Genomic DNA, 25936 nt, shown 5'->3' on the forward strand with positions numbered 1-25936 from the left:
GGTTAGAGTTCACCCAACTCAGTCTGACACAAACCACCTGTAGCCTACAGTATGCCTCCCTCAGCAGGGATTTGGTAACATATTGATGAATTAAAGAAAGAACCTGCCTGCACACTAATAACGCTCCTATAATGTGATGTGCGTACAACAATGTGACTTTCAATGTTACTTTCAAAATGTCAATGAGGTTATCCCATCTGTGAAAGAGAGCCCTTCACTATGGACAAAATGTATATTTTATTGACATTTTGAAAGTATAGATTACTGTGAAGTAACGTTATTTATTTTCTATTTCAGCTCAACCTTCACTTTCTATCATCTCCTAACATGTTTTAGCATGGCTCATTATGTTGCCTAATTGGTGGGTGTGGCTAATTGGTGGGTGTGGCTAATTGGTGGGTGTGGCTAATTGGCACGTGGTCCTGCGATGTGTAATCAGGGCCTGTGTTTCCCTGAAGGCGTTTCCTGACTGTGTGGAAGAGACTGTGTTTATTTTAGCCCCCAGCCATGTGAATTTACTTTCCAAGTCTGCAGTTTATTTAAAATGAAGTACTTTTACAACTGTCTCATTGCTCAGATCCACTTTGAAGCCTTTTAGATGACAAGGTATCAGCCAGCTGGTCACACACCCTGTGACCAGTGCCCTGAGGTTTCCCCTTGTCACAGATCTAGGATCTGGTCAAACGTAGTACAGGGAATAGATTGCAATTTGGGACGAAGGAAATACATTTGAGCCAATCAGTCAACTCACCTGCGAGGCTCCAGTGACTGCACATCAACAAGCTTCTCAAAGGAAGCCACAAAAGCCTCCAGCCACTGCTGCAGGCAGCCCTCATCTTTCTGCAGGAGGAGAGGAGGGGAAGAGAGACAGAGGATGAGTCTCCAGTCATACTGGCACAAGTCTGATCTGGGTTGATGTGATTGATGCTTCTCGGTACAACACCAAGGGAAAATCCCTGGCAACATTTGTTGCAGGGCAATAACATTTTCTGATTCTGAAGTCACACGTGCAGAACTAGTAAACACAACATGGCAAAAGCACAGTGCACGTGGACCAGTGCACGTGGACCAGTGCACGTGGACCAGTGCACGTTAACATTCTGTTAAAAGGACTGTACCCTGTGGTTGATGTTTTCTGATCACCGTGCTAACAGGTTGTCCTTATGCCGTGTGTTACACTCAGACTCTAAACAACAACCTGAGGGGGCTGACGTCTTGTTTTTGCAACAGGAAGTTACAGCAACCTTACAAAAGTGATGGCACATTCAGGAGCATATGAGATAATGCATTCAAGACTTTTTTCTAAATAGTAGGCCTATGGCTGAAAAAAACGACCACGAAAGTAACAAGCTACACATTTCTTTATAGGCCAAATAAATAAAACATTGGTTAAGTCATGTACATTATTTATGCACAAAGAATGTGACTTCCTTTCATCATCAATCGACTTATCCATCCTTAACTCCATTAAATACTGTGCTTTAAATGGAAAGGGACAGGGTGACAGGCCTTCAACTATCATACAGGGACATTTATACAGAGTTCTACTGTAGGTCTATAACACAGGGACATGTATACAGAGTTCTACTGTAGGTCTATAACACAGGGACATGTATACAGAGTTCTACTGTAGGTCCTATAACACAGGGACATGTATACAGAGTTCTACTGTAGGTCTATAACACAGGGACATGTATACAGAGTTCTACTGTAGGTCTATAACACAGGGACATGTATACAGAGTTCTACTGTAGGTCTATAACACAGGGACATGTATACAGAGTTCTACTGTAGGTCTATAACACAGGGGCATGTATACAGAGTTCTACTGTAGGTCTATAACACAGGGACATGTATACAGAGTTCTACTGTAGGTCTATAACACAGGGACATGTATACAGAGTTCTACTGTAGGTCTATAACACAGGGACATGTATACAGAGTTCTACTGTAGGTCTATAACACAGGGACATGTATACAGAGTTCTACTGTAGGTCTATAACACAGGGACATGTATACAGAGTTCTACTGTAGGTATATAACACAGGGACATGTATACAGAGTTATACTGTAGGTCTATAACACAGGGACATGTATACAGAGTTCTACTGTAGGTCCTATAACACAGGGACATGTATACAGAGTTCTACTGTAGGTCTATAACACAGGGACATGTATACAGAGTTCTACTGTAGGTCTATAACACAGGGACATGTATACAGAGTTCTACTGTAGGTCTATAACACAGAGACATGTATACAGAGTTCTACTGTAGGTCTATAACACAGGGACATGTATACAGAGTTCCACTGTAGGTTATATAACACAGGGACATGTATACAGAGTTCTTCTGTAGGTCTATAACACAGGGACATGTATACAGAGTTCCACTGTAGGTTATATAACACAGGGACATGTATACAGAGTTCTTCTGTAGGTCTATAACACAGGGACATGTATATAGAGTTCTTCTGTAAGTTCTGTCAATATTGCAGCTCTTATCTGCCTCATCATATCCTGCTACTCTCCTCCTATCAAGTCACACTACGTTTCCCATCTCTCACATAGCCTCATCTAGCCTGGTCCCAGATCTGTTTCCCATCTCTCACATAGCCTCATCTAGCCTGGTCCCAGATCTGTTTCCCATCTCTCACATAGCCTCTTCTAGCCTGGTCCCAGATCTGTTTCCCATCTCTCACATAGCCTCATCTAGCCTGGTCTCAGATCTGTTTCCCATCTCTCACATAGCCTCTTCTAGCCTGGTCCCAGATCTGTTTGTGCTCTTTCCTACTCCATTGCTGTCATTGTCAAGCCAAGGAGTTGGCAAGCGAGCAGAAACAGACTGGAACCCAGGCTACTATTGACTAAACACCTAGAGCACCACAGAGAGACTGAGTACTATCTACTATTGATGTCACTAAACAACACTAGCACCACAGAGAGACTGAGTACTATCTACTATTGATGTCACTAAACAACTAGAGCACCACAGAGAGACTCTACTATTGATGTCACTAAACAACTAGAGCACCACAGAGAGACTACTATTGATGTCACTAAACAACTAGAGCACCACAGAGAGACTGTGTACTATCTACTATTGATGTCACTAAACAACACTAGCACCACAGAGAGACTGAGTACTATCTACTATTGATGTCACTAAACAACACTAGCACCACAGAGAGACTGGGTACTATCTACTATTGATGTCACTAAACAACTAGAGCACCACAGAGACTGAGTACTACCTACTATTGATGTCACTAAACAACTAGAGCACCACAGAGAGACTGAGTACTATCTACTATTGATGTCACTAAACAACTACAGCACCACAGAGAGACTGAGTACTATCTACTATTGATGTCACTAAACAACACTAGCACCACAGAGAGACTGAGTACTATCTACTATTGATGTCACTAAACAACTAGAGCACCACAGAGACTGAGTACTATCTACTATTGATGTCACTAAACAACTAGAGCACCACAGAGAGACTGAGTACTATCTACTATTGATGTCACTAAACAACTACAGCACCACAGAGAGACTCTACTATTGATGTCACTAAACAACTACAGCACCACAGAGAGACTGTGTACTATCTACTATTGATGTCACTAAACAACACTAGCACCACAGAGAGACTGAGTACTATCTACTATTGCAGTGTGGCTCAGTATAAGCCTCCCTCACCCTATCAACATATCAATCTATCTTGGGAACATATGTTATCAGTCGTAGAGATAAGAGGTCAGTGGTAATATTCATTGATGTGCAACTGACGTCTCACGTTCAAATCATCTAAGAACATCTAGTGATGGTGCACTGTGACAGAGACACTTTAAACCTAGTTTGCTAGCGCCATTACAGTCACACAGAGACATGCTACATCAGCTCAGCTTTCTACTAGGGAGAAAAGAAACAGCATGGTGTTGAAGTGAAGACCTTCCCCTGACTTCACACAGAGACATGCTACATCAGCTCAGCTTTCTACTTCACACAGAGACATGGAGCTTTCTAAAAGAAACAGCATGGTGTTGAAGTGAAGACCTTCCCCTGACTTCACACAGAGACATGCTACATCAGCTCAGCTTTCTACTAGGGAGAAAAGAAACAGCATGGTGTTGAAGTGAAGACCTTCCCCTGACTTCACACAGAGCCCGACGTTAGAGAGACGCAAAGCCTTCTTCACGTGAGAACGAGGAGTGTTATTTTCTTCCACACATCAGGCGGTGTGTGGAGTGAGGGACTACAGTTCCCACAAGGGCCAACCTGACTCATTACACCCAAACAACATCAGGTGACACCACATGACCTGACAATTAGTCAGGCACTTCCCTATGGAACGCCTACTTCTACTGCTGCTAGTTTAGTTGTGAACCATGCCTCGTTGATGCTTGCAGCCTGACAGACGCCCACGGGCCCCTATAGAGGAAGTTAGCTACATTGTCAACAGCTGGCAGCCGCACCAATATGGCTGCAAGGCACAATCCAAAACATACTTCAGAAACCCCCCGTTTAAAGATCACTACTACTGGCAAATGTGTAACTTCAACAAACGTCTTTTGAAATCAGCAGAGGCAACGCAACAGATGTGAAATCCAACATACAGTAAGATGCAGTGCATCAATGTGAGTGGCTGAACCTCTTCTATCTTCACGTTTTCTGTAATCAATCTAGAATGAAATTATAATATTAGCCTACCAGTTGACTGTCATTTGTGGGCCAGTCCATGTCTCATTGCATGTGTCTGGGAGGGCAGGGAGAAGGGGTTCAGAGGAACCCAGTCTCAGTGAGCCCTCCTGGGTCCTAGGTTATCAGGGAGTCCAGAGTCAGAACAGTAGGTCCAGACCAGGCCCACAGGGTGCTTCAGCTCCTCAGAGTAGTAAGTAGCACATCGCTTCTAATCAGCACTAGTGTCTGTCGGTCTCCAGCCCGCTCTCCTAATCAGCACTAGTGTCTGTCTGTCCGTCTGTCGCTTACTCACTCCGTCTCTCTCTCCTTCTGTCAAGCAACCAGGAAATGTCAAGTCACTATAACCGAAACACATTTCCTCCACACAACGCTCAAACTCAGCCTCCTCATAGTAGGCCTCTTCCTCTTTAGTTACTGGAGCTATTTGTGAAGCAGATGGGGATGTCGGTAAGGGCTCGACCCAACAGCATCCTCCAACTATCTAGCACTGCATGTACTCAGCCTTCTACTTCTCAGAATGACTGACGTGTGTGGGAACACAGTTGGTATACAAAATGTTTGAACAGTTCGATGAGTTGTTGTGGAACCCAAAATATCTGACTAGGTGATAATAGGTTTATTTTTCTGAAGAAGAACAGTGTTTCTGAATGACTTTTGTATTGGGAAGTGTTAGGTCTGTTCACTGGAAAGCTGACTATAGCTTCAGTATGACAGTCATTACAAGGTACTTGACTGATGTGTACCTGCTCTGCACAGTAAGGCACAAGTAAAAGTCTCAGTACAAATATAATATGCCCTCAAGTCTTCATCTGTGATCCAAGTTTAGCCATAATGGCTTTCCATAAACACGTGTACTTTATTAATTTCAAAAGCCACCTCATAGCCTGACCATCTGTCTGTCTCAGTGACATGAAAATAGAATTACCTTGAAATAATCCCATCATTGTCATTTATCCACAGTAGAGGTCTGCACTGGACTGATTTCTTCATCCTGCTCCCACGCGCAGATTTTCATACTGCACCACGCCCGCAGGTGTTCTGTGCGACTCCCACTCGTTACCGCAAGAACTGGTCCCAAACCCAACCGCAGTCCCGCTAAGTTATTTTAGGCGTATATGACATAGCTCTCTTGCCAGCCATGGTCCCAGCAATTTTGCGCCCTATAGACAATATCAAATGCGCAAATTACTTAGGTATAATTACGCAAATTAATAGGTATAATTACCAGAGATTCTCACGTGGTCCATTATATTAGGCTATCTATATTTAATACTGGGCTATATCAGCCAATATGGTAGATGTAGTTTGAAGTCAGCAGAGTTGGAGAGACTTAACCTTTCTCTTGAGTTATTGTTTATAGCCTACTCTTTGGGAGTTTCAAACTGAGAAATAGACTATGGGTGACCAATATGTATTTCTAGGCAATAGCCTAATCAAACTTATGAGTCAAACTGTATGCGTAGACGGCTTGACAGAAATAGTAGCAGAAAGGTGAATGTTGAATTTTTGTTGCACACATATCCAGATGATGCCGCGTAACATTCCGCACAATGACGCTGTCGGTGTGATTGATCTTTTCCTTTTCATGATGATTCGATTTTTTTGATTGCAGCTCGACTCACGTTGGTTGAGCGCCCTCCGTTTCTTTCCGTTAAAAATATTTATTTACAGACACTGTAGTAAACTAGTCTAATCATATTGTAACGACCCTGGGTTTATAAGCGCGGAAATCGACACTGCCGCACGGGCATACTTTTGCCGCACAGTCGATAGCGCGCCGGGGCTCGAAGGTCGAGACCTGCTATCTGCTGTTTCATTACATTGGTGTCAGAAGTGATCGGACCTTGCACCCACGACAGTGCTTGGCTGGTGAGCGCGTTCCTGTAAGACGTAGAGTCGCAAGCCAGCGCGAGGACGCACTCTTTGAAAGGAGGGAGTAGTGTAACGACCCTGGGTTTATAAGCGCGGAAATCGACTCTGCCGCACGAGTAAGCTTTTGCGGCACAGTCGATAGCGCGCCGGACCTCGGGCTCGAAGGTCGAGGATTCGAGACCTGCTCCCTGGTGTTTCATTACAATATTAAAGTTAATTTCATATTTAAGTTAGAGTGAAGTCTATTCACGAACGACAAGGGAAACCAGGCTCCCCCCAAAAAATATAAACATTTTGTTTTTCTCGTCTCTTTGTGTTTCATAATTTTCCTTCAATTCGCAAGAGGCTGAATGAATGCATCTCACAGGAAAAGGAGCGAGAAAACAGCAACCCTCTGTCTCTCTATGTCTAGTCCAAACGAGTGGGACATTCTTGCCGCCAGTAGTATTGAATGAAAGGGAAGCCAGCGAGCATTAGGCCATCCTTGACAAAAAAAAGTATACAAATTAGCCAATCAGTGTTGAGTTAAACCGAGGGAGATCATATTTGATTGGTCCTATCAAATGGCTTTGAGAGCATAAGTCTTTAACAGAAACGACTTGAATTGTTGCATCTCGTTGTTGTTGTTCTCTGGTGGCTAACTAGACAGATACAATCGTTCCTTTCCTAAATTAGCCATGGATGGAGATAGGGATTTGGACTTAATTCTCCGTACTGGCCAATGATTGTAGCGGTGATTCTGATCCAACCATTAATTCATACATTGTTGTGCCCCTGGCCTGAGAGGATGGAAGTTCAATATGTAGCTAGATGTAGAAGGCTAATGTTAACTAATTAACGTTACCCATGAATGGAAGTTAGGCTAGCGAGCAAGCATTTTATTTAGGTAGACTAGAACAACAACCAAATACAAGCGTGTACTGTATGACAGAGTGGGAGACCGTTTCGTCAACATGAGAGAGGAGGATGGCATTGGCCTTTCTCTACATGTTGGGTGAGTAAACAGGTTTTTCTACTTGCACGAACGCACAAACATAAATCAGAAGCATGGACAGTCACATCATATTTAGGTGATGTTGATTGGACTAAATTGTTTTTGTTATCTTTTAGTTGTCACTGTTTTAGACTAAGCAGAGGTGATTTGATGATGTTGAAATGTTGAAGTTGACTAGTGCAGAAATAGAGGAGGCAGCTCCTGTTTTCTTTGTGATTTGCGGTAACTTGTCTGTGGTTCTAAATCAATAGTTGTTTAGTGGTCCGGAAATGTCAGAAACGTTAACTTGCTTAAGCAAGCTGTAGGTCATGTAACTGTCTTACTAAAAGGTTAAATAAATAAAATAAACATGTGTCGTGGACTTCACTGGACAGAGGTTGCTATCCGGTTTTGTGATTAAAACAAAGGTGTGGTTGAATTTATTCTGCCACCGTCTCGGCCTATATATCACAGTCACAAGGCATATAAATGAACAGCAAACAACGCAATTATCACAACACATACAGTGTAGGTTGTAATTTGGCTTCCCCAGGTCATTTTACACACGCACCGCTACTGTTAAGTTAACTGGCACGTGATTCTTCCGCCCATGTAGCCAGCCTACTCTATTTCAATGACACCACACATACTAGGCCCACTTGAACTCCCACGCCCGACTACGACAGGAGAGGTAGGCTACTGAAGTTGAAGCGGCGAGTGTTTGAATAATGTGAACATTTTCATTTGAATACAATAGATAGGCTTAGGCTAACTCATACAAAGCAGCAGTGATGATTTCAGCATGTACATCTTGGTGGAGCAAAAAAAAAAGTGGGATGCATGCCAGCAAAGCCACTACACAACACTAAACAATACATGAATTGCACTATAACGGTGACAAACGGTGCACACAAACTGTTAGGGCCTCCATAAAGCTGTCCCAACAGCAGTCCCAACATATTGCTTCTGCTACACCTGGTTATCAGGGGAGCTTCATCTGGCAGCGAAACAGTTCATTCAGCCTCATTTACTGCCCTTTAAAAAAACATAGCTGATATGGCTGACTTGTTTAAACAAATGTGGTTTCTACTGACAATTGAGATTTACAAACTATGGCATAAGGGGACGACAAGCGGATAAGAGGTCATCTGTAATTTTGATTAAGACAATGAGCGAGCTAGGACAGACGTATTCAGTATAACTATTTGTTTAGCCCTTTTGAAATGTACAGCAACACAATTCAGAACATGGGCCGTTCTTACAGTGTTCTCTCTGTACACCAAGTCAGAACCGTAGGATAAATAAAGGGGGCATATAAGCAGACAATGAAAGCTCTTACAATATTTTGATTACATTTCTCAAAAACAGGTTATAGGCTATATGTGCGCCACCAAGTCAGAACAGTAGGCTAAATTAAGAGGGGTAAATATACCAAATTCTTTGGGTGAGGCACTCACATCTTATGGGCTACTAACTTCTTACTACATAACATACACTTAGTATTACTTTCTTAGCTACAGTATACTATCTCTAGTATTCTATCTCCCTGGCATATTACATCATTTATGCAGCAGCATACAATACATTTTTGGACTCACCTTGTTGTGCTGTGCTCACTTGAGCTGGGTTATATTCTATCTGTTCTGTATCTAGTGGGGTTATATTCTAGCTGTTTTGTAGCTAGTGGGGTTATATTCTAGCTGTTCTGTAGCTAGTGGGTTATATTCTAGCTGTTCTGTAGCTAGTGGGGTTATATTCTAGCTGTTCTGTAGCTAGTGGGGTTATATTCTAGCTGTTCTGTATCTAGTGGGGTTATATTCTAGCTGTTCTGCATCTAGTGGGGTTATATTCTATCTGTTCTGTATCTAGTGGGGTTATATTCTAGCTGTTCTGTAGCTAGTGGGGTTATATTCTAGCTGTTCTGCAGCTAGTGGGGTTATATTCTAGCTGTTCTGAAGCTAGTGGGCATCCAGTGTGGGTACAGCAGATGGGGCCTGAGTGCCAGTCTGTTTGTGCTACAGTGGTTCTTCCTTTTAAAAGTTGGCATACTGCGGTACACCCTGCGTGCTGCTGCAGCATTCTGTGGCACGTCATTTAATTCCCAGCCATTTCTTCTGTTACTGCAAGTTATTGCTAGTTTGACCATCTTTAAGAAGCATTTGATAGTATTCCGTATTGGCATTTCCAGATAATTTAAAACCTGTTTTGTAATAACATAGTATATGGGATTGATTTTAAGAAATTTGGCTTAATTAGCTTGATTAATATTATGGTGTTAAAATGTAAACAACAAAACGTAAACAACAAAAAATAATATTGGAACTCTGCAGTCTTCCCATTGTTTCCTATGGGGGAAATATAGGCATGTCTGTCTATTTTGCAAAATATCTGGCAATGTGTATATTTCGTTTTTGTTTTTCAAGTCAGGTGTAACCGGTGTGAAATGGCTAGGTAGATAGCAGGGTGCACGCTAATAGCGCTTCAATCGGTGACGTCACTCACTCTGAGACCTGGAAGTAGTTGCTCTGCAAGGGCGCTGGTTTTTGTGGAGCGATGGGTAACGATGCTACGAGCGGGGCTGTTGTCTATGTGTGCAGAGGGTCCCTGGTTTGAACCCAGGTAGGGGTGAGGAGAGGGACGGAATCAGAACTGTTACACAGGCACCATTTTAAATTAGGAGAATCTCCTCTTTGTAATTATGTAAGTCTGGGCAGCGAGCTCGTTTGTCATCGATCGCTTGACCAGAAATAGTCAAAAGTTTTTATTTTACGCAGATATATGCACAGTTGACACCATCGAGGTGGGGATTTTGACTTTCTACACAAGTTGTTTTTTTCCAGTTTTGTCCGACAAACAGATTGTAGTGATAAAATAAAGGGATACATTTTTTAATGGAATTCTAAGCATCACTCCAGTAGTTAGTTAGCCTATAGTTAATATACTGGCAAGTTTGATGTATCACTACTAACGTTAGGTATCCAGCGAACATACCGGTACATACTGCTGTAATGATATGCTATGTGGTTCGTAAGGACAGCGTAGCTAACAACTTGTCAGCCAACATAACGTGTAAGGTAACTTATTTGAAAAGTCATTACTTTATTACATTGAGTAGCAAGTAAGTCCTGTCTGGCCCAGCGACATTTTTAGCTTTACTCATTATGACGTCATAACAACTTACATCTGGTTCGACCGTAATGTTTTGTCAGCCATCTTCGTTGAAGAATGCCACAAGGCAAGGGTGGCTCGCATCAACATTTGTCATTTTGAAGAATGCCACAAGGCAAGGGTGGCTCGCATCAACATTTGTCATTGGAACCACTTGGTCATATAAAAACCTAGGGACCCAAATGCATAATGAGGAACCACTGTATCATGAAAACTCCTTGTCACTCATTGTCATGTTTGGCTTGACAATGACAGCAAGGAGCTGGCATAATAATAGCACCAACAGACTGGCACTTAGGCTACATATGCCTTACCGAGAATCAAGCCGTTCAGTATCTAGTCTTGTGGGCGTCCAGTAATAAGGCGGACGGCCTTCCACAAATCCACAGCTGACTAGTCAGACTAATGGTCCTAGAGACGGGCTGACTCATATTATGATGCAATTACAGAGTACTTACAGAGGGAGTAGCTCCTTTATAACCTAACACAACGTCTCTGCGTTTTCAGTCTTACTGTATTCAGACATTATCTCTACACCCACTCAGCCACATTAGTTGTCTCATTCATCAGGTTGTTGGAAGCTTTATGTCGACCTCAATGGGATTTCATCATGCTGGTTTTAAAAATCTCTCCATCTCTAGAATAAATGACTCTACTTAGACAAAACACAAAGGCTTTTACTATTGTCTGTGTCTCAATTCCCAGCATTAAAGTCTTCACCTCGCTATGAGGAAACCAATGTATTTTTCTGTGTTCTCTGGGCGTTAACTGACTTAAAGGAAGTGATGAAGGTGTTGCTCTTTTCACGGCAAAGCTGCAATCAAAACAAAGTATTACAGCCTCTGGACTGGGCCACAACAGTAGGAAGCCTGGGACTTACAACACTTATTCCTGTGTGTTAAGGTTGAGACACACGGCCTCATCAACTTAGTGATGATATGACAAAAGACAAGGCTTTCTACACAACCTCATTCCTGTAAAAAAAATCTTTGGAGTCGTACCATGGCTAGTAATGGAATCAGGGCGTTTTCACAGTTTTCAGCTACAGTTCCAATCAGAGTTAGATTTATTTTGTTACATTGTGTTTGTTGTTATCTGGTCTGGTTGGTTTCACATTGCCAAAAATGTCAAACAAAAATTCCCTAAACAAAACCACGTGTCCATAATCCATCGAGGATTATCATGAAACTTCACGTGTGTGTCCCAATCTTCATACTACTATGGCTTTGGTCTTCCGACAACACGCGGTAAGAAACAGCGCAATAGCTGCTCCAGCGGAGACGTGAACAGATTTAGTTCAGGGCCTTTCTGAGGTACTCTAACTGCAGCTGCTGTTTGATTTATTTCACCTTTATTTTAAAATCAGGGAGTCATACTGAGACCAAAGTCTCTTCTACAGATGAGCCCCGAGTTGACTAAGGATGACAAAGATAAACACATCAAGTAAGAACATCTACATCATCCAACTCAATTCAACGATAACACAACGTGTCTGATGAGATGCTGTGGAGACCAAAATATCTGACCAGCTGATAATAGCCTTCTTTTGAACATACTGTAGATCTGGGAAGCGTCCTGCTTAAACAGGGCACACAGGAAAGGTGACAATAACCACATGTTGATATCTGAACATACTGTAGATCTGGGAAGCGTCCTGCTTAAACAGGGCACACAGGAAAGGTGACAATAACCACAAGTTGAGATCTGAATATACTGTAGATCTGGGGAGGCACATCATGTCTGGCCATGCTCCTATCGCCCAGATCCTCAGATGGACATGGTCCTGTACTGTACACCAGGGACATAATATCAACAAACACTAAAAGACTGAAACAGCACTGGGATTCACACTTAAAACTACAGTCAAAACATCTTGCATGGGTGAATACTGACTACATTCATCTTGGTAATATCCTACATGGGTGAATACTGACTACATCCATCTTGGTAATATCCTACATGGGTGAATACTGACTACATCCATCTGGGTAATATCCTACATGGGTGAATACTGACTACATCCATCTTGGTAATATCCTACATGGGTGAATACTGACTACATTCATCTGGGTAATATCCTACATGGGTGAATACTGACTACATTCATCTGGGTAATATCCTACATGGGTGAATACTGACTACATTCATCTGGGTAATATCCTACATGGGTGAATACTGACTACATCCATCTTGGTAATATCCTACATGGGTGAATACTGACTACATCCATCTGGGTAATATCCTACATGGGTGAATACTGACTACATCCATCTGGGTAATATCCTACATATTGTGAAACGTCCGCGTTCCATCCATATAGAGCCTAGTGTTCCACTACCCTTGTGTTCCTCCTCTTACCAATTGTTCCCTTATTTCAAGCTGAAGTGCAAAAGGAGAACTTTCTTACATTTCAAAATTACAAACCACAAATACAAGGGGAATCTAAACGATATTTACAGATACAGGAAATGAGTACAAAGTAGTACAACAGAAGGCAATGTGGTGTCCCTAATGGCACCCTATTCCCTATGTAGTGCACTACTTTTGACCAGAGCCCTGGTTAAAAGTAGTGCACTATAAAGGGAATAGAGTGCCATTTGGAATGGAATGCATTGGAATGCACCAATGCCACACAGTAGCAGGTAATGTCATTGGAGCCAAACACCTGTAAATGTCCCCCTTACTAGCCCTTCCTGTCCCCCTACTAGCCCTTCCCTTTTCACCTCCCAAGTCCCCTGAGCCAATGCCAGACCTCTGATAAACACATGTATTACTAATGCAGACGACGACAACAACTTACCCATAATGCAACAGTAGGCCTCTTTCACATCCTCAAAACAGTATGTCACAACTACTACTATAAAGCCTGTTCCGACACTATCAACACTCTGTTGTTAACAAAACCACGTGTTAAATAAAAAAATAATAAAAAGTGTATACCATGACTATTGACATTATAATCAAAAGTTTAATGTGCACTGATCTCCCTGATCCCTCTATTACTCTGGCTGCCAAGGTGTAGGGTGAAGTTGCCCCTCGATGCTGATCTTCGGTCAGTTTTAACTGTTAAGCCTAGGATTAGGGGTGGGGACACTGATCCTAGATCTGTACCTAGGGGAAACTTCACCCGTTAAACGGCTGCCAAGGCGGTAGGAGGAGGGAGGATGTGGGACGGACTGTGCAGCTGTGCTGCCCTGAGCTGCTTGACATTCTGGGGTGCTCCAGCCTCCTGACATGCACCAGCTGAGGGGGAACAAAGAGCACTTTGGGTTTCCTAATTCAGCTGCTTGTTGGTAAACAGACTCTGGCCACAGAGGCTGCAGTGCAGGAGAGATCCTAAACAGAGTATGCGTCCCAAATGGCACCCTATTCCCTACATAGTGCACTATAGTGAACTATAGGCCCTAGTCAAATATCTAGGGAATAGGGAGCCTGTTGGGACACAGCCAGGGAACTAGCGAAGGCCAGATGAAGCTGGAGGGCCGAGGGAGTACGATACCTCATCTCTGCTCATCAGAGCCCTATGGACCACACATGTGAAGTCTAATAGGAGGGTGTAGTGTAGGGTTTTGCTGCAGCTGAGTGACGGTGGGGTTGTCACCATGGTCAGTCACAGCTCTGCTCCACCACAGGCAGTCATTAGCTAGATGAACAGTCACCAGGATAATTACTGACAGCTCACTGCTTCCCTGATTTCATTTCTCATAATGACCCCTGATCCCCCAGAAACGTGTGTTTTCCCCATCTCCACGTACCCTACTTATGACCAGGGTCCATGTCCCTCTCCCACAGGCAGAGGAACAGTGGAAGGGCTGACGTCACCACATCACTACCTCTGGAGGGCATCAGCTACAGTATCACTGTGCTCTGGTCTTATACATAACCTTCAGGTCCGTATCACTGTGCTCTGGTCTTATACATAACCTTCAGGTCAGTATCACTGTGCTCTGGTCTTGTACATAACCTTCAGGTCAGTATCACTGTGCTCTGGTCTTGTACATAACATTCAGGTCAGTATCACTGTGCTCTGGTCTTGTACATAACCTTCAGGTCAGTATCACTGTGCTCTGGTCTTGTACATAACCTTCAGGTCAGTATCACTGTGCTCTGGTCTTGTACATAACATTCAGCTACAGTATCACTGTGCTCCGGTCTTGTACATAACATTCAGGTCAGTATCACTGTGCTCTGGTCTTGTACATAACATTCAGGTCAGTATCACTATGCTCTGGTCTTGTACATAACATTCAGGTCAGTATCACTATGCTCCGGTCTTGTACATAACATTCAGGTCAGTATCACTGTGCTCTGGTCTTATACATAACATTCAGGTCAGTATCACTATGCTCCGGTCTTGTACATAACATTCAGGTCAGTATCACTGTGCTCTGGTCTTATACATAACATTCAGGTCAGTATCACTGTGCTCTGGTCTTGTACATAACATTCAGGTCAGTATCACTATGCTCCGGTCTTGTACATAACCCCCCTTCATTTGTATATTCTCTCTCAAATAGCTGTCCATTGATGCACCAGTCCATACTTTCATGAACACTTCAATCTGTTATTACAGTACACCCTAACAGTAATGACATTTGAAGACAGACAAAAGAACAATCAATAACCTTGGGGTCCAATAGCAGACAGCTGCCTCTTGAGAATGTACATAACTCTACACAGCCATCTGACAAGATCTGACTAGTCCACAATCTCTCTTTTAATGAGCAGATCATTGTGACTGTCTGTATACAGGACCTTCTTATTAAAGGATTCACACCCCCCTTGACTTTTTTCCACAATTTGTTGTGTTACAGCCTGAATTTAAAATGGATTACATTTAGATGTTGTCACTGGCCTACACACAATACCCGATAATTTCAACCAAAAGAATATTCCAGAACATGCATACTGTTATGGGTATGCTTGCAATAAGGCACTAAAGTAAAACTGCCAAAAATATTATTTTATGTCCTGAATACAAACTATTATGTTTGGGTCAAATCCAACACGTCACTGAGTACCATGCTTCATATTTTCAAGCATGGTGGTGGCTGCATCATGTTATGGGTATGCTTGTCATCGGCAAGTACTAAGGAGTTTCTTAGAATGAAAAGAAAGGGAATGGAGCGAAGCACATGTAAACTCCTAGAGGAAAACCTGGTTCAGTCTACTTTCCAACAGACACTGGGAGACAAATTCAACCTTTCAGCAGCACAATAAACTAAAACAAGGCCACATATACACTGGAGTTGGTTACCAAGACTGTTGAATGTTCCAGAGTGGCCTAGTTACAGTTTTGTCTTTAAAAATCTAGAGTAAGACTAGAAAAATGGCTGTCTAGCAATGATCAACAACCAACTTGACAGAGCTTGAAGAATTTTAAAATATTAATTTGCAAATATTGTACAATCCAGGTGTCCAACGCTCTTAGAGACTTGACCAGAAAGACTCACAGATGTAATCACTGCCAAAGGTGATTCTAACATGTATTGACTCAGGGGTGTGAATACTGACACTACCGTTCAAAAGTTTGGGGTCACTTAGAAATGTCCTTGTTTTTGAAAGAAGAGTACATTTTTGGTGGATTAAAATAACATAAAATTGATCAGAAACTGTAATCGAACCAACAAATGCTGACTCTCCAGATACTCAACTAGTCTAAAGGCCAGTTTTATTGATTCTTTAATCAGGACAACAGTCGTCAGCTGTGCTAACATAATTGCAAAAGGGTTTTCTAATGATCAATTAGCCTTTTAAAATGATAAACTCGGATTAGCTAACACAACGTGCCATTGGAACACAGGAGTGATGGTTGCTGATAATGGGCCTATGTAGATATTCCATTAAAAAAATCTGCCGTTTCCAGCTACAATAGTCATTTACAACATTAACAATGTCTACACTGTATTTCGGATTAATTTTATGTTATCTTAATGGACAAAAAAATAGGCTTTTCTTTCAAAAACAAGGACATTTATAAGTGACCACAAACTTTTGAACGGTAGTGAATGTAAATGAGATATTTCTGAATTTCCTTTTTAATACATTTGCTAACCTGTTTTCACTTTGTTATTATGATGTCACTATGGGGTATTGTGTGAGTGTAGATGGGTGAGAGAATTTTTTTAAATATATATATATATTGAATCCATTTAGAATTCCGGCTACAACACAACAACATGTGGAATAAGTCCAGAGGTTTAAATACTTTCTGAAGGCTCTGCATGTCCATACCTGCATGACAACACTGAGGATGTGCAGATGCCTTGAAATAGTTTTAAAATCATCCTTGTGAATTTAGTTAAACTGTTTTACCCAATCAGAACCTGTTGTTTGAATCCCAGATTTCCCCTTTATAAACAGGTTAGAAATATGCAGCACTGAAGAGCAGCCAATAGCCTAAATCTGTTGTTTCCCCTCCGAGATAAACAAGAGATATTTCACTGACTGCGTTCCAAAATGACACCCTATTCTCTATATAATACGTAGTTTAACCAGACCGCTATGGGCCTTTCTCTATATAATACGTAGTTTAACCAGATCCCTATGGGCCATTCTCTATATAATACGTAGTTTAACCAGATCCCTATGGGCCATACTCTATATAATAAACAGTTTAACCAGATCCCTATGGGCCATACTCTATATAATAAACAGTTTAACCAGACCCCTATGGGCCATACTCTATATAACACATAGTTTAACCAGACCCATATGGGCCCATCTCTATATAATATGTAGTTTAACCAGACCCCTATGGGCCATTCTCTATATAATACGTAGTTTAACCAGACCCCTATGGGCCATACTCTATATAACACATAGTTTAACCAGACCCCTATGGGCCATACTCTATATAATACACAGATCCCTATGGGCCATTCTCTATATAACACATAGTTTAACCAGACCCCTATGAGCCATTCTCTATATAATAAACAGTTTAACCAGACCCATATGGGCCATTCTCTATATAATACACAGATCCCTATGGGCCATTCTCTATATAATAAACAGTTTAACCAGACCCATATGGGCCATTCTCTATATAATACACAGATCCCTATGGGCCATTCTCTATATAATACACAGATCCCTATGGGCCATTCTCTATATAATACGTAGTTTAACCAGACCCCTATGGGCCATACTCTATATAACACATAGTTTAACCAGACCCCTATGGGCCATTCTCTATATAATAAACAGTTTAACCAGACCCATATGGGCCATTCTCTATATAATACACAGATCCCTATGGGCCATTCTCTATATAATACGTAGTTTAACCAGACCCCTATGGGCCATTCTCTATATAATACGTAGTTTAACCAGACCCCTATGGGCCATACTCTATATAATACGTTGTTTAACCAGATCCCTATGGGCCATACTCTATATAATACACAGATCCCTATGGGCCATTCTCTATATAACACATAGTTTAACCAGACCCCTATGGGCCATTCTCTATATAATACGTAGTTTAACCAGATCCCTATGGGCCATTCTCTATATAATACGTAGTTTAACCAGACCCCTATGGGCCATTCTCTATATAATACGTAGTTTAACCAGATCCCTATGGGCCATTCTCTATATAATACGTAGTTTAACCAGACCCCTATGGGCCATTCTCTATATAACACATAGTTTAACCAGACCCCTATGAGCCATGTGGGGGACACAGCCACTGCATGCACAGCGAGGTGCAGATACATGTGCAAAGGATTTCTAAGCTTTATGTAAGCGCTGAATCTGGGTCTGATTTAAGATGTGTGTAAAGAATGTATTGCACAAATCAGAGGACGCACAGCTCCAGTCACTGACGTGCCAGTGCAAGTCGTATGTTCTATTCCAGATTCTGGAGAAGCAGAGCGATGGCTAGGACTCATGCATTCAGCGTGTGAGCATTTTGAATACAGTCAACTCCTGACATTGAAGTGCACATCGAATGCAAACTCAAACACCGAGTGTCCTAATGGTAGCATGTTCCCTATGTTTGTGCACTACTTTTGACCAGAACCCTATGGGCCTATATACAGGATAGGGAACTATTTAGGATGCAGCCATTGTCAAATACTTTCTTTAAAATAGTTTCAGATGTCTTCATGCTCCATTTGGTTCATACAGTGACACCATACTGAGTGTGTGACATGTGAGTGTCAGACACAGGTACGCAGGCAGACATCCAGTTTAAACATGATACTATAGAAGATGTTAACTTGACATACAGGTACTGAACAAAAGACGAAGAACATTGCATTCTCATGGAGACTATAGGAGGGGCAGGTGAATGTTAAGTCCCCTGTTAAGTTACACCTCGCCTGTTCTGTCAGCCTACCTCACCGCAGTCCATTCATTGAGTGGAGACAGTCACAGCAGGTGATTGTTACCATACAGTGTAATGTTGTGAAATCATCTTGAGAGTGTGAACACCCTTTCTGTTGTTCCATGTCGAAATCAAGGTCAATCTCGTCAGTGTCGGTCCTCATTTACCTCCAGGATTTAAGTGTCGACAGACTTTGGATGACATATACTGAAATGGTCAATAGGGCTCTGGTCAAAAGTAGTGCACTTTATGGGAATAGGGTGCCCTTTGTCTGTGTTCTCATTTAATTTACAACTACAATGTGTTGGTTGGGTTCTGTTCATTTGCAAGCCATCGTACACATGCAAAATTGAAATCTTACTACCTCGCAGGCTCAGCCTGTGTGTGTTGTAAAACCCTGCTGAACAGTGTAAATGCAGTCGTCTCCGTCAGTCTGAAAGGTTCATGGGGAAAGGAAGTGGCTCCATGACATCACAGTTGTCCTCCAAATTGCAGAGAGATAATGTCCCAAATGGCACCCTATTCCCTACATAGCTCACTACTTTTGACCAGAGCTCTATGGGCCCTGGTCAAAAGTAGTGCACTATATAGGGCATAGGGTGCTATTTGAGACGCACACAGAGAGACAGATCAGGAGGAAGTGGTTGACATGGTACAGCGGTGACTGTCATGACCCGATGCTAGACACAGATGGGCAGACACAACATAACACTGAGCTTAGCAGTACACCCACAGGCAGTGGACATAGAGAGAGAGAGAACAAGAGATAGTATGGGGGCCTACACCTGTAGTGGCCTAGGTAGTCTGGAACACACGAGTCTGTTAAATCTTGTCCAATGCCCAGTCTAGAACACACTAGTCAATAGTCTACCTTTCTCTCACACAGGCTAATCAGATCATTACTGTTGATTTGCCAGTCTTAAGAACAAGTCAAATATGCGTCGTACTTAATTATACTTAATAAGGGCTGATTTCAAGTTTTTATAACAATCTGTAATCTGCATTTTTGGACACAGATCATGGCCGATTACATTGCACTCCACGAGGAGACTGCGTGGCAGGCTGACTACCTGTTATGCGAGTGCAGCAAGGAGCCAAGGTAAGGTGCTAGCTAGCATTAAACGTATCTTTATAAAAACAATCTTAACATAATCACTAGTTAATTACACATGGTTGATGATATTACTAGTTTATCTAGCGTGTCCTGCGTTGCATATAATCTATGCGGTGCCTGTTAATTTATCATTGAATCATAGCCTACGTCACCAAATGGGTGATTTGACAAGCACATTTGCGAAAAAAGCACTGTCGTTGCACCAATGTGTACCTTAGCATAAACATCAATGCCTTTCTTAAAATCAATACACAAGTATATATATTTTATATAACCTGCATATTTAGTTAATATTGCCTGCTAACATTAATTTATTTTATCTAGGGAAATTGTGTCACTTCTCTTGCGTTCTGTGCAACAGAGTCAGGGTGTATGCAGCAGTTTGGGCCACCTGGCTCGTTGTGAACTGTGTGAAGACTTTCTTCCGAACAAAGACAGACAATTTCGCCAAACGTGGGATGATTTAACAAGAGCTCATTTGCGAAAAAAGCACAATCGTTGCACGAATGTACCTAACCATAAACATCAATGCCTTTCTTAAAATCACTAACTAGGGAAATTGTGTCACTTCTCTTGCGTTCATTGCACGCAGAGTCAGGGTATATGCAACAGTTTGGGCCGCCTGGCTCGTTGCAAACTAATTTGCCAGAATTTTACATAATTATGACATAACATTGAAGGTTGTGCAATGTAACAGCAATATTTAGACTGATGGATGTCATCCATTAGATAAAATACAGAACGGTTCCGTATTTCACTGAAAGAATAAACGTTTTGTTTTCGAAATGATAGTTTCCGGATATGACCATATTAATGACCTAAGGCTTGTATTTCTGGGTGTTATTATATTATAATTAAGTCTATGATTTGATAGAGCAGTCTGACTGAGCGGTGGTAGGCAGCAGCAGGCTCGTAAGCATTCATTCAAACAGCACTTTTGTGCGTTTTGCCAGCAGCTCTTCGCAATGCTTCAAGCATTGCGCTGTTTATGACATCAAGCCTATCAACTCCTGAGATTAGGCTGGCAATACTAAAGTACCTATTAGAACATCCAATAGTCAAAAGGTATATGAAATACAAATGGTATAGAGAGAAATAGTCCTATAATAACTACAACCTAAAACTTCTTACCTGGTAATATTTAAGACTCATGTTAAAAGGAACCACCAGCTTTCATATGTTCTCATGTTCTGAGCAAGGAACTTCTTGGCGCACCCATCCTGTTAGCAGGATCATTTTCGTCAACATCCGCTGAATTGCAGAGCGCCAAATTCAAATTAAATTACTAAAAGTATTTAATTTTCATGAAATCACAAGTGCTATATAGCAAAACACAGCTTAGCTTGTTGTTAATCCACCTGGCGTGTCGGATGTCAAAAAAGCTTTACAGCTAAAGCAAACCAAGCGTTTATGTTGGGCCACCTCTCTCAGCAGACAACATTACAAACAGCTAGCAGCAAAGTAGATTGGACACGAAAAGCAATAAAATGAATCGCTTACCTTTGATGATCTTTGGATGTTTCCACTCACGAGACTCCCAGTTACACAATAAATGTTCCTTCCTTTTGTTGCATAAAGATTTTTATATCCAAAATACCTCCATTTGGTTGGCGCGTTTTGTTGAGTAATTCACAGGCTCGAGCGGTCACGACGGGGCAGACGAAAATTCCAAATAGTATCCGTAAAGTTCGTAGAAACATGTCAAACGTTTTTTATAATCAATCCTCAGGTTGTTTTTACAATAAATAATCTAATATTTCAACCGAACCGTAGCTTTTTTAGGAGAGAGAGAGAATATGTCTGCTCCAAGCTGTTGCGCATGCAAAACTCTGCTGGCACCCAGCCATCCACTGACGCGATGTGATCGTTCTCGCTCATTTTTCAGAATAAAACGCTGAAACTATCTAGTTGCTATCCCTTTAAATGGAGGGAAGGCATGCAATGGAACAGGGTGCATTCAAAATAAGAGGCACTTCCTAGTTGGATTTTCCTCAGGTCTTCACCTGCAATATCAGTTCTGTTATACTCACAGACAATATTTTAACAGTTTTGGAAACGTTTAGTGTTTTCTATCCTAATCTGACAATTATATGCATATTCTAGCTTCTGGGCCTGAGAAATAGGCAGTTTAATTCGGGGACGTTTTTCATCCAAACATCAAAATACTGCCCCCTACACTCAACAGGTTAAACGGTAGCTTTTTTTTTTATATATGGCACATATTGCACTTTTACTTTCTTCTCCAACACTTTGTTTTTGCATTATTTAAACCAAATTTAACATGTTTCATTGCTGTGTATTATATTAAGTTAAAATGAAATTGTTCATTGTTCATTCAGTATTGTTATAATTGTCATTATTACAAATATATTTAAAAAAAAATATATATATATATTTTTTTTAATCGACGGATTAATCGATATCGGCGTTGAAAAATCATAAATCGGTCGACCTCTCCTACGTACATCTAACAGCAGTTGTTAGAACACCCAGTAAAGGTTTAACCTGCAGACAATGGGGTCACCAGAAAAACCATGAGTAATGAAGCCTCACTTAGACAAGGGTTTCCCCAACTCGGTCCTGGGGCCCCCGTTCTGGTTTTTGTCCTAGCGCTACACAGCTGATTCAAATAACCAACTCATCATCAAGCTTTGATTATTTGAAATCAGCTGTGATGTGCTATGGGCAAAAACCAAAATGTGTACCCAGGGGGGGGGGCCCCGGGACCAAGTTTGGGAAACCCTGACTTAGACTGACGCACCAGATAATATTCAAACACTGGCACCCACTCTGCATTCAGATACGTATTAAACAATGTCCCATTTCAAAACAAATGCAATCAACCAATGTGATTAGGGCTGGGACAAAACCAGTATATAGAGATACTCAACAGTAGAGCGGCAAGGAAACAAAATACAAAGTGGGTTTTTAGGAAAACAGCCTTAATGTTGGAAACAAACATCATTATGTTGTCATCCAGAGTCACATGTATTTATATTTCCAAACTACAGCACACACTATGTTACATCCAGCAGATTGTAAAGGACCAACGAGTTTGGTCTGCTTCCTGTTTACATTTTTGCCATGGAAAAAAAATATTGAGATACTGGTATCGTCCCAGCCTTAAAATGTGACCCCACCCAGATGTACTGTGTGTGTGGGCATCTAAACCAACAGCAATGGGGTTGCATCCTATTCCCTATGCAGGCCCTGGTCAAAAGCAGTGCACTATATAGGGAATAGGGTGCCATTTGGGATGCAGCCTGTGGGCTGTTAGTGGACCAACAGGACAGGAGGTAGGCCTAGTGGGGGAGGGGCCCTCCTCTGTTAGTGAACCAACAGGACAGGAGGTAGGCCTAGTGAGGGAGGGGCCCTCTGTTAGTGAACCAACAGGACAGGAGGTAGGCCTAGTGAGGGAGGGGCCCTCCTCTGTTAGTGAACCAACAGGACAGGAGGGTAGGCCTAGTGAGGGAGGGGCCCTCCTCTGTTAGTGAACCAACAGGACAGGAGGGTAGGCCTAGTGAGGGAGGGGCCCTCCTCTGTTAGTGGACCAACAGGACAGGAGGTAGGCCTAGTAAGGGAGGGGCCCTCCTCTGTTAGTGAACCAACAGAACAGGAGGTAGGCCTAGTGAGGGAGGGGCCCTCTTCTGTTAGTGAACCAACAGGACAGGAGGTAGGCCTAGTGGGGGAGGGGCCCTCCTCTGTCTGCTCTTCTACCTGCTGAAACAGGTCCATCTGCTTTGTCTTCTGCCATGTTTAACCCCTCAATGCCTGCCAGTGCCTCAAGCTATGCGGTAGGAGGGAATAGGGAGAGGAGAGGAAGGCCTAGGTATGGTTGCATGGGTGTAGAAGGGAATGTCACCAACTGCACCTCAAAATAGGCATGTAACATAATAGTAAAAGACTGCAGTACTCATTGCAACTGTTCCTTAGGCATTTGAAACAGATTGCAAAATCTAGTGAATAATTTAGTATCATTAATTAATTTCCAGGCAATATGTTTTCATTCAAAAGGGGAATCGTGAAAAGGGATGGATGACTGACCATTGCCAGTTAGTAGTCACACCCAATTCCAAAAAAAACCAAGGACAAGTCTTTTTCCACCACTCTTATGGAAATGTTTGTTGTAGGCCGACCTGGGTGTAATCTGTCAGGGTTGCAATGCAGACCACTAGTGTGTGTAGGCTATATCAATAACACACATTTTTAATTTCTCGGCACATTTCAGACAAGGAGTTTTGTGATGCTGATTAAAATACTAATACTGTTGCAACAGTTGTGTTCTTGTAGGCTACGATGTATTATATAGGCAGGTGCTGGTGCAGTAGTCTACAAACTGATAAACCCTGGCATAGCGCACGGCCTACGAGTTTTGGGGAAATTAGCTTTAAAACTGGAACATTTTTCTCTCAGCCTCTTGGGCAAAAATGTGTAAAATACCACGACATTTGCTATAAAACGGCACATTTCTCTCTATGCCCCATTGCACAGGGCTTGCACAGACCTTGCGGGGCCGTGAAACCGCGCTACACCACTGCCAATACAATGTTGCAAATATGTTATGCTATGACCCATATCCCTGAAGAAATCATCTGTTAAACAAATAAGAGAAGGATAACTATCTATAGGCCTACCCCAACTCTGCTAAGATGAACAACATACATGTGACAAGTAGGAACTACATTCAGGAAGTAAAGAGGGCACCTGACCAAAGATGGTGGATAAATGAAGATGGTTCACTCAAGCAGTTTACCATTGAAAAAAATGGTCCGTTCTGGTCTACTTAACGGGGTGGGTCTCCCATAGACACTAATTCAGTAGCAGCTGGGTCTGGACCAGAAAGAAACAGCGAGTGGGGTGTCTCGCTTCCTATTCCGTCTCTGACCTTGGCAGTAGCCAGCAGGTAAAGGAACCATATCCAGAGTTGTCGACGCCAAGTTATACTAGCATAGAATTAGAACAATGTTTCACAAAATCAGAACAACTAAACCGTAGATAGTGCTGGCATATCACGGAATAAAACTGCCTGTTTATGGACAGAGGTGAAATTCGCTCAAAATACATCCTGCATGAATCCCAAATACTTCCTCATACGATTCCGCCTGCTCACTATCAGAACAACAAGCATTGGCAAATATGGTTGCCAACTGTAGCGTGCACTGCAGTCATGTTTTCCGGTGATACCTTCGAAAAAAGCTTTCAAGCAAATATAGGACAATTGCAATTCAACAACAGGTGTCAGCCCCCCCGTATTAAACTTACCTTGGTGTAATATAAAATCCACGGCTCATTCAACCTCTCCTTCGAAGCCATTCTCCACCGTCCTTCTGTGTGTAATCCCTTGGTTTCAGTATGAATGTATCATTGTACTTTTACATTTGTTTGCAATAAGAGCGTTAAGATTGTTTCCAGAAAAAAGGACGAAACATTGGTCTCTTGTAACATCTTGGCAACATAGCTCGCAGTATCCAAAGTGATCGACAGACAGAATATTGTATGCTCTCCCCAAAGTTTAGCAGATTGCCAAATTAATTATAAAAAGCATGGTTAAAAAAAACAATCTGCCGTGGATATCATGTCAAGAGCAAGAACAGATCAAGAATTCCAAAGCAAAATAAACCCGCATGAATATGATGATCCCCCAATTACGAAGTAATTCCCACGGACACAGCAGTCAGATGGTATCTTATTATAATACGGTTTACGTCTTAATATACAGTTCTGCATCTCCTTCCATATCTACAGTAAAGTGTCGGCGCAGTGAGGCGACAGG

The 25936-nt window shown here is 42.0% G+C and overlaps 1 protein-coding gene across 1 annotated transcript in view; it reads right to left on the reverse strand.

The window, feature by feature from the left end:
• Positions 1-25936, reverse strand: part of LOC139404966 (neurobeachin-like protein 2) — a 130642-nt gene extending 104706 nt beyond the window's left edge. Inside the window, exons 1-2 of the mRNA XM_071147519.1 lie at positions 25426-25936; positions 752-840 (exon numbers count right to left, since the gene is read on the reverse strand). Of these exons, the coding sequence (XP_071003620.1) occupies positions 752-840; positions 25426-25476 (140 nt within the window). The 5' untranslated portion in view covers positions 25477-25936. The remainder of the gene's footprint in view (positions 1-751; positions 841-25425) is intronic.

Source organism: Oncorhynchus clarkii, unplaced genomic scaffold, assembly GCF_045791955.1.
Source record: "Oncorhynchus clarkii lewisi isolate Uvic-CL-2024 unplaced genomic scaffold, UVic_Ocla_1.0 unplaced_contig_10381_pilon_pilon, whole genome shotgun sequence".
NCBI classification, from domain to species: domain Eukaryota; kingdom Metazoa; phylum Chordata; class Actinopteri; order Salmoniformes; family Salmonidae; genus Oncorhynchus; species Oncorhynchus clarkii.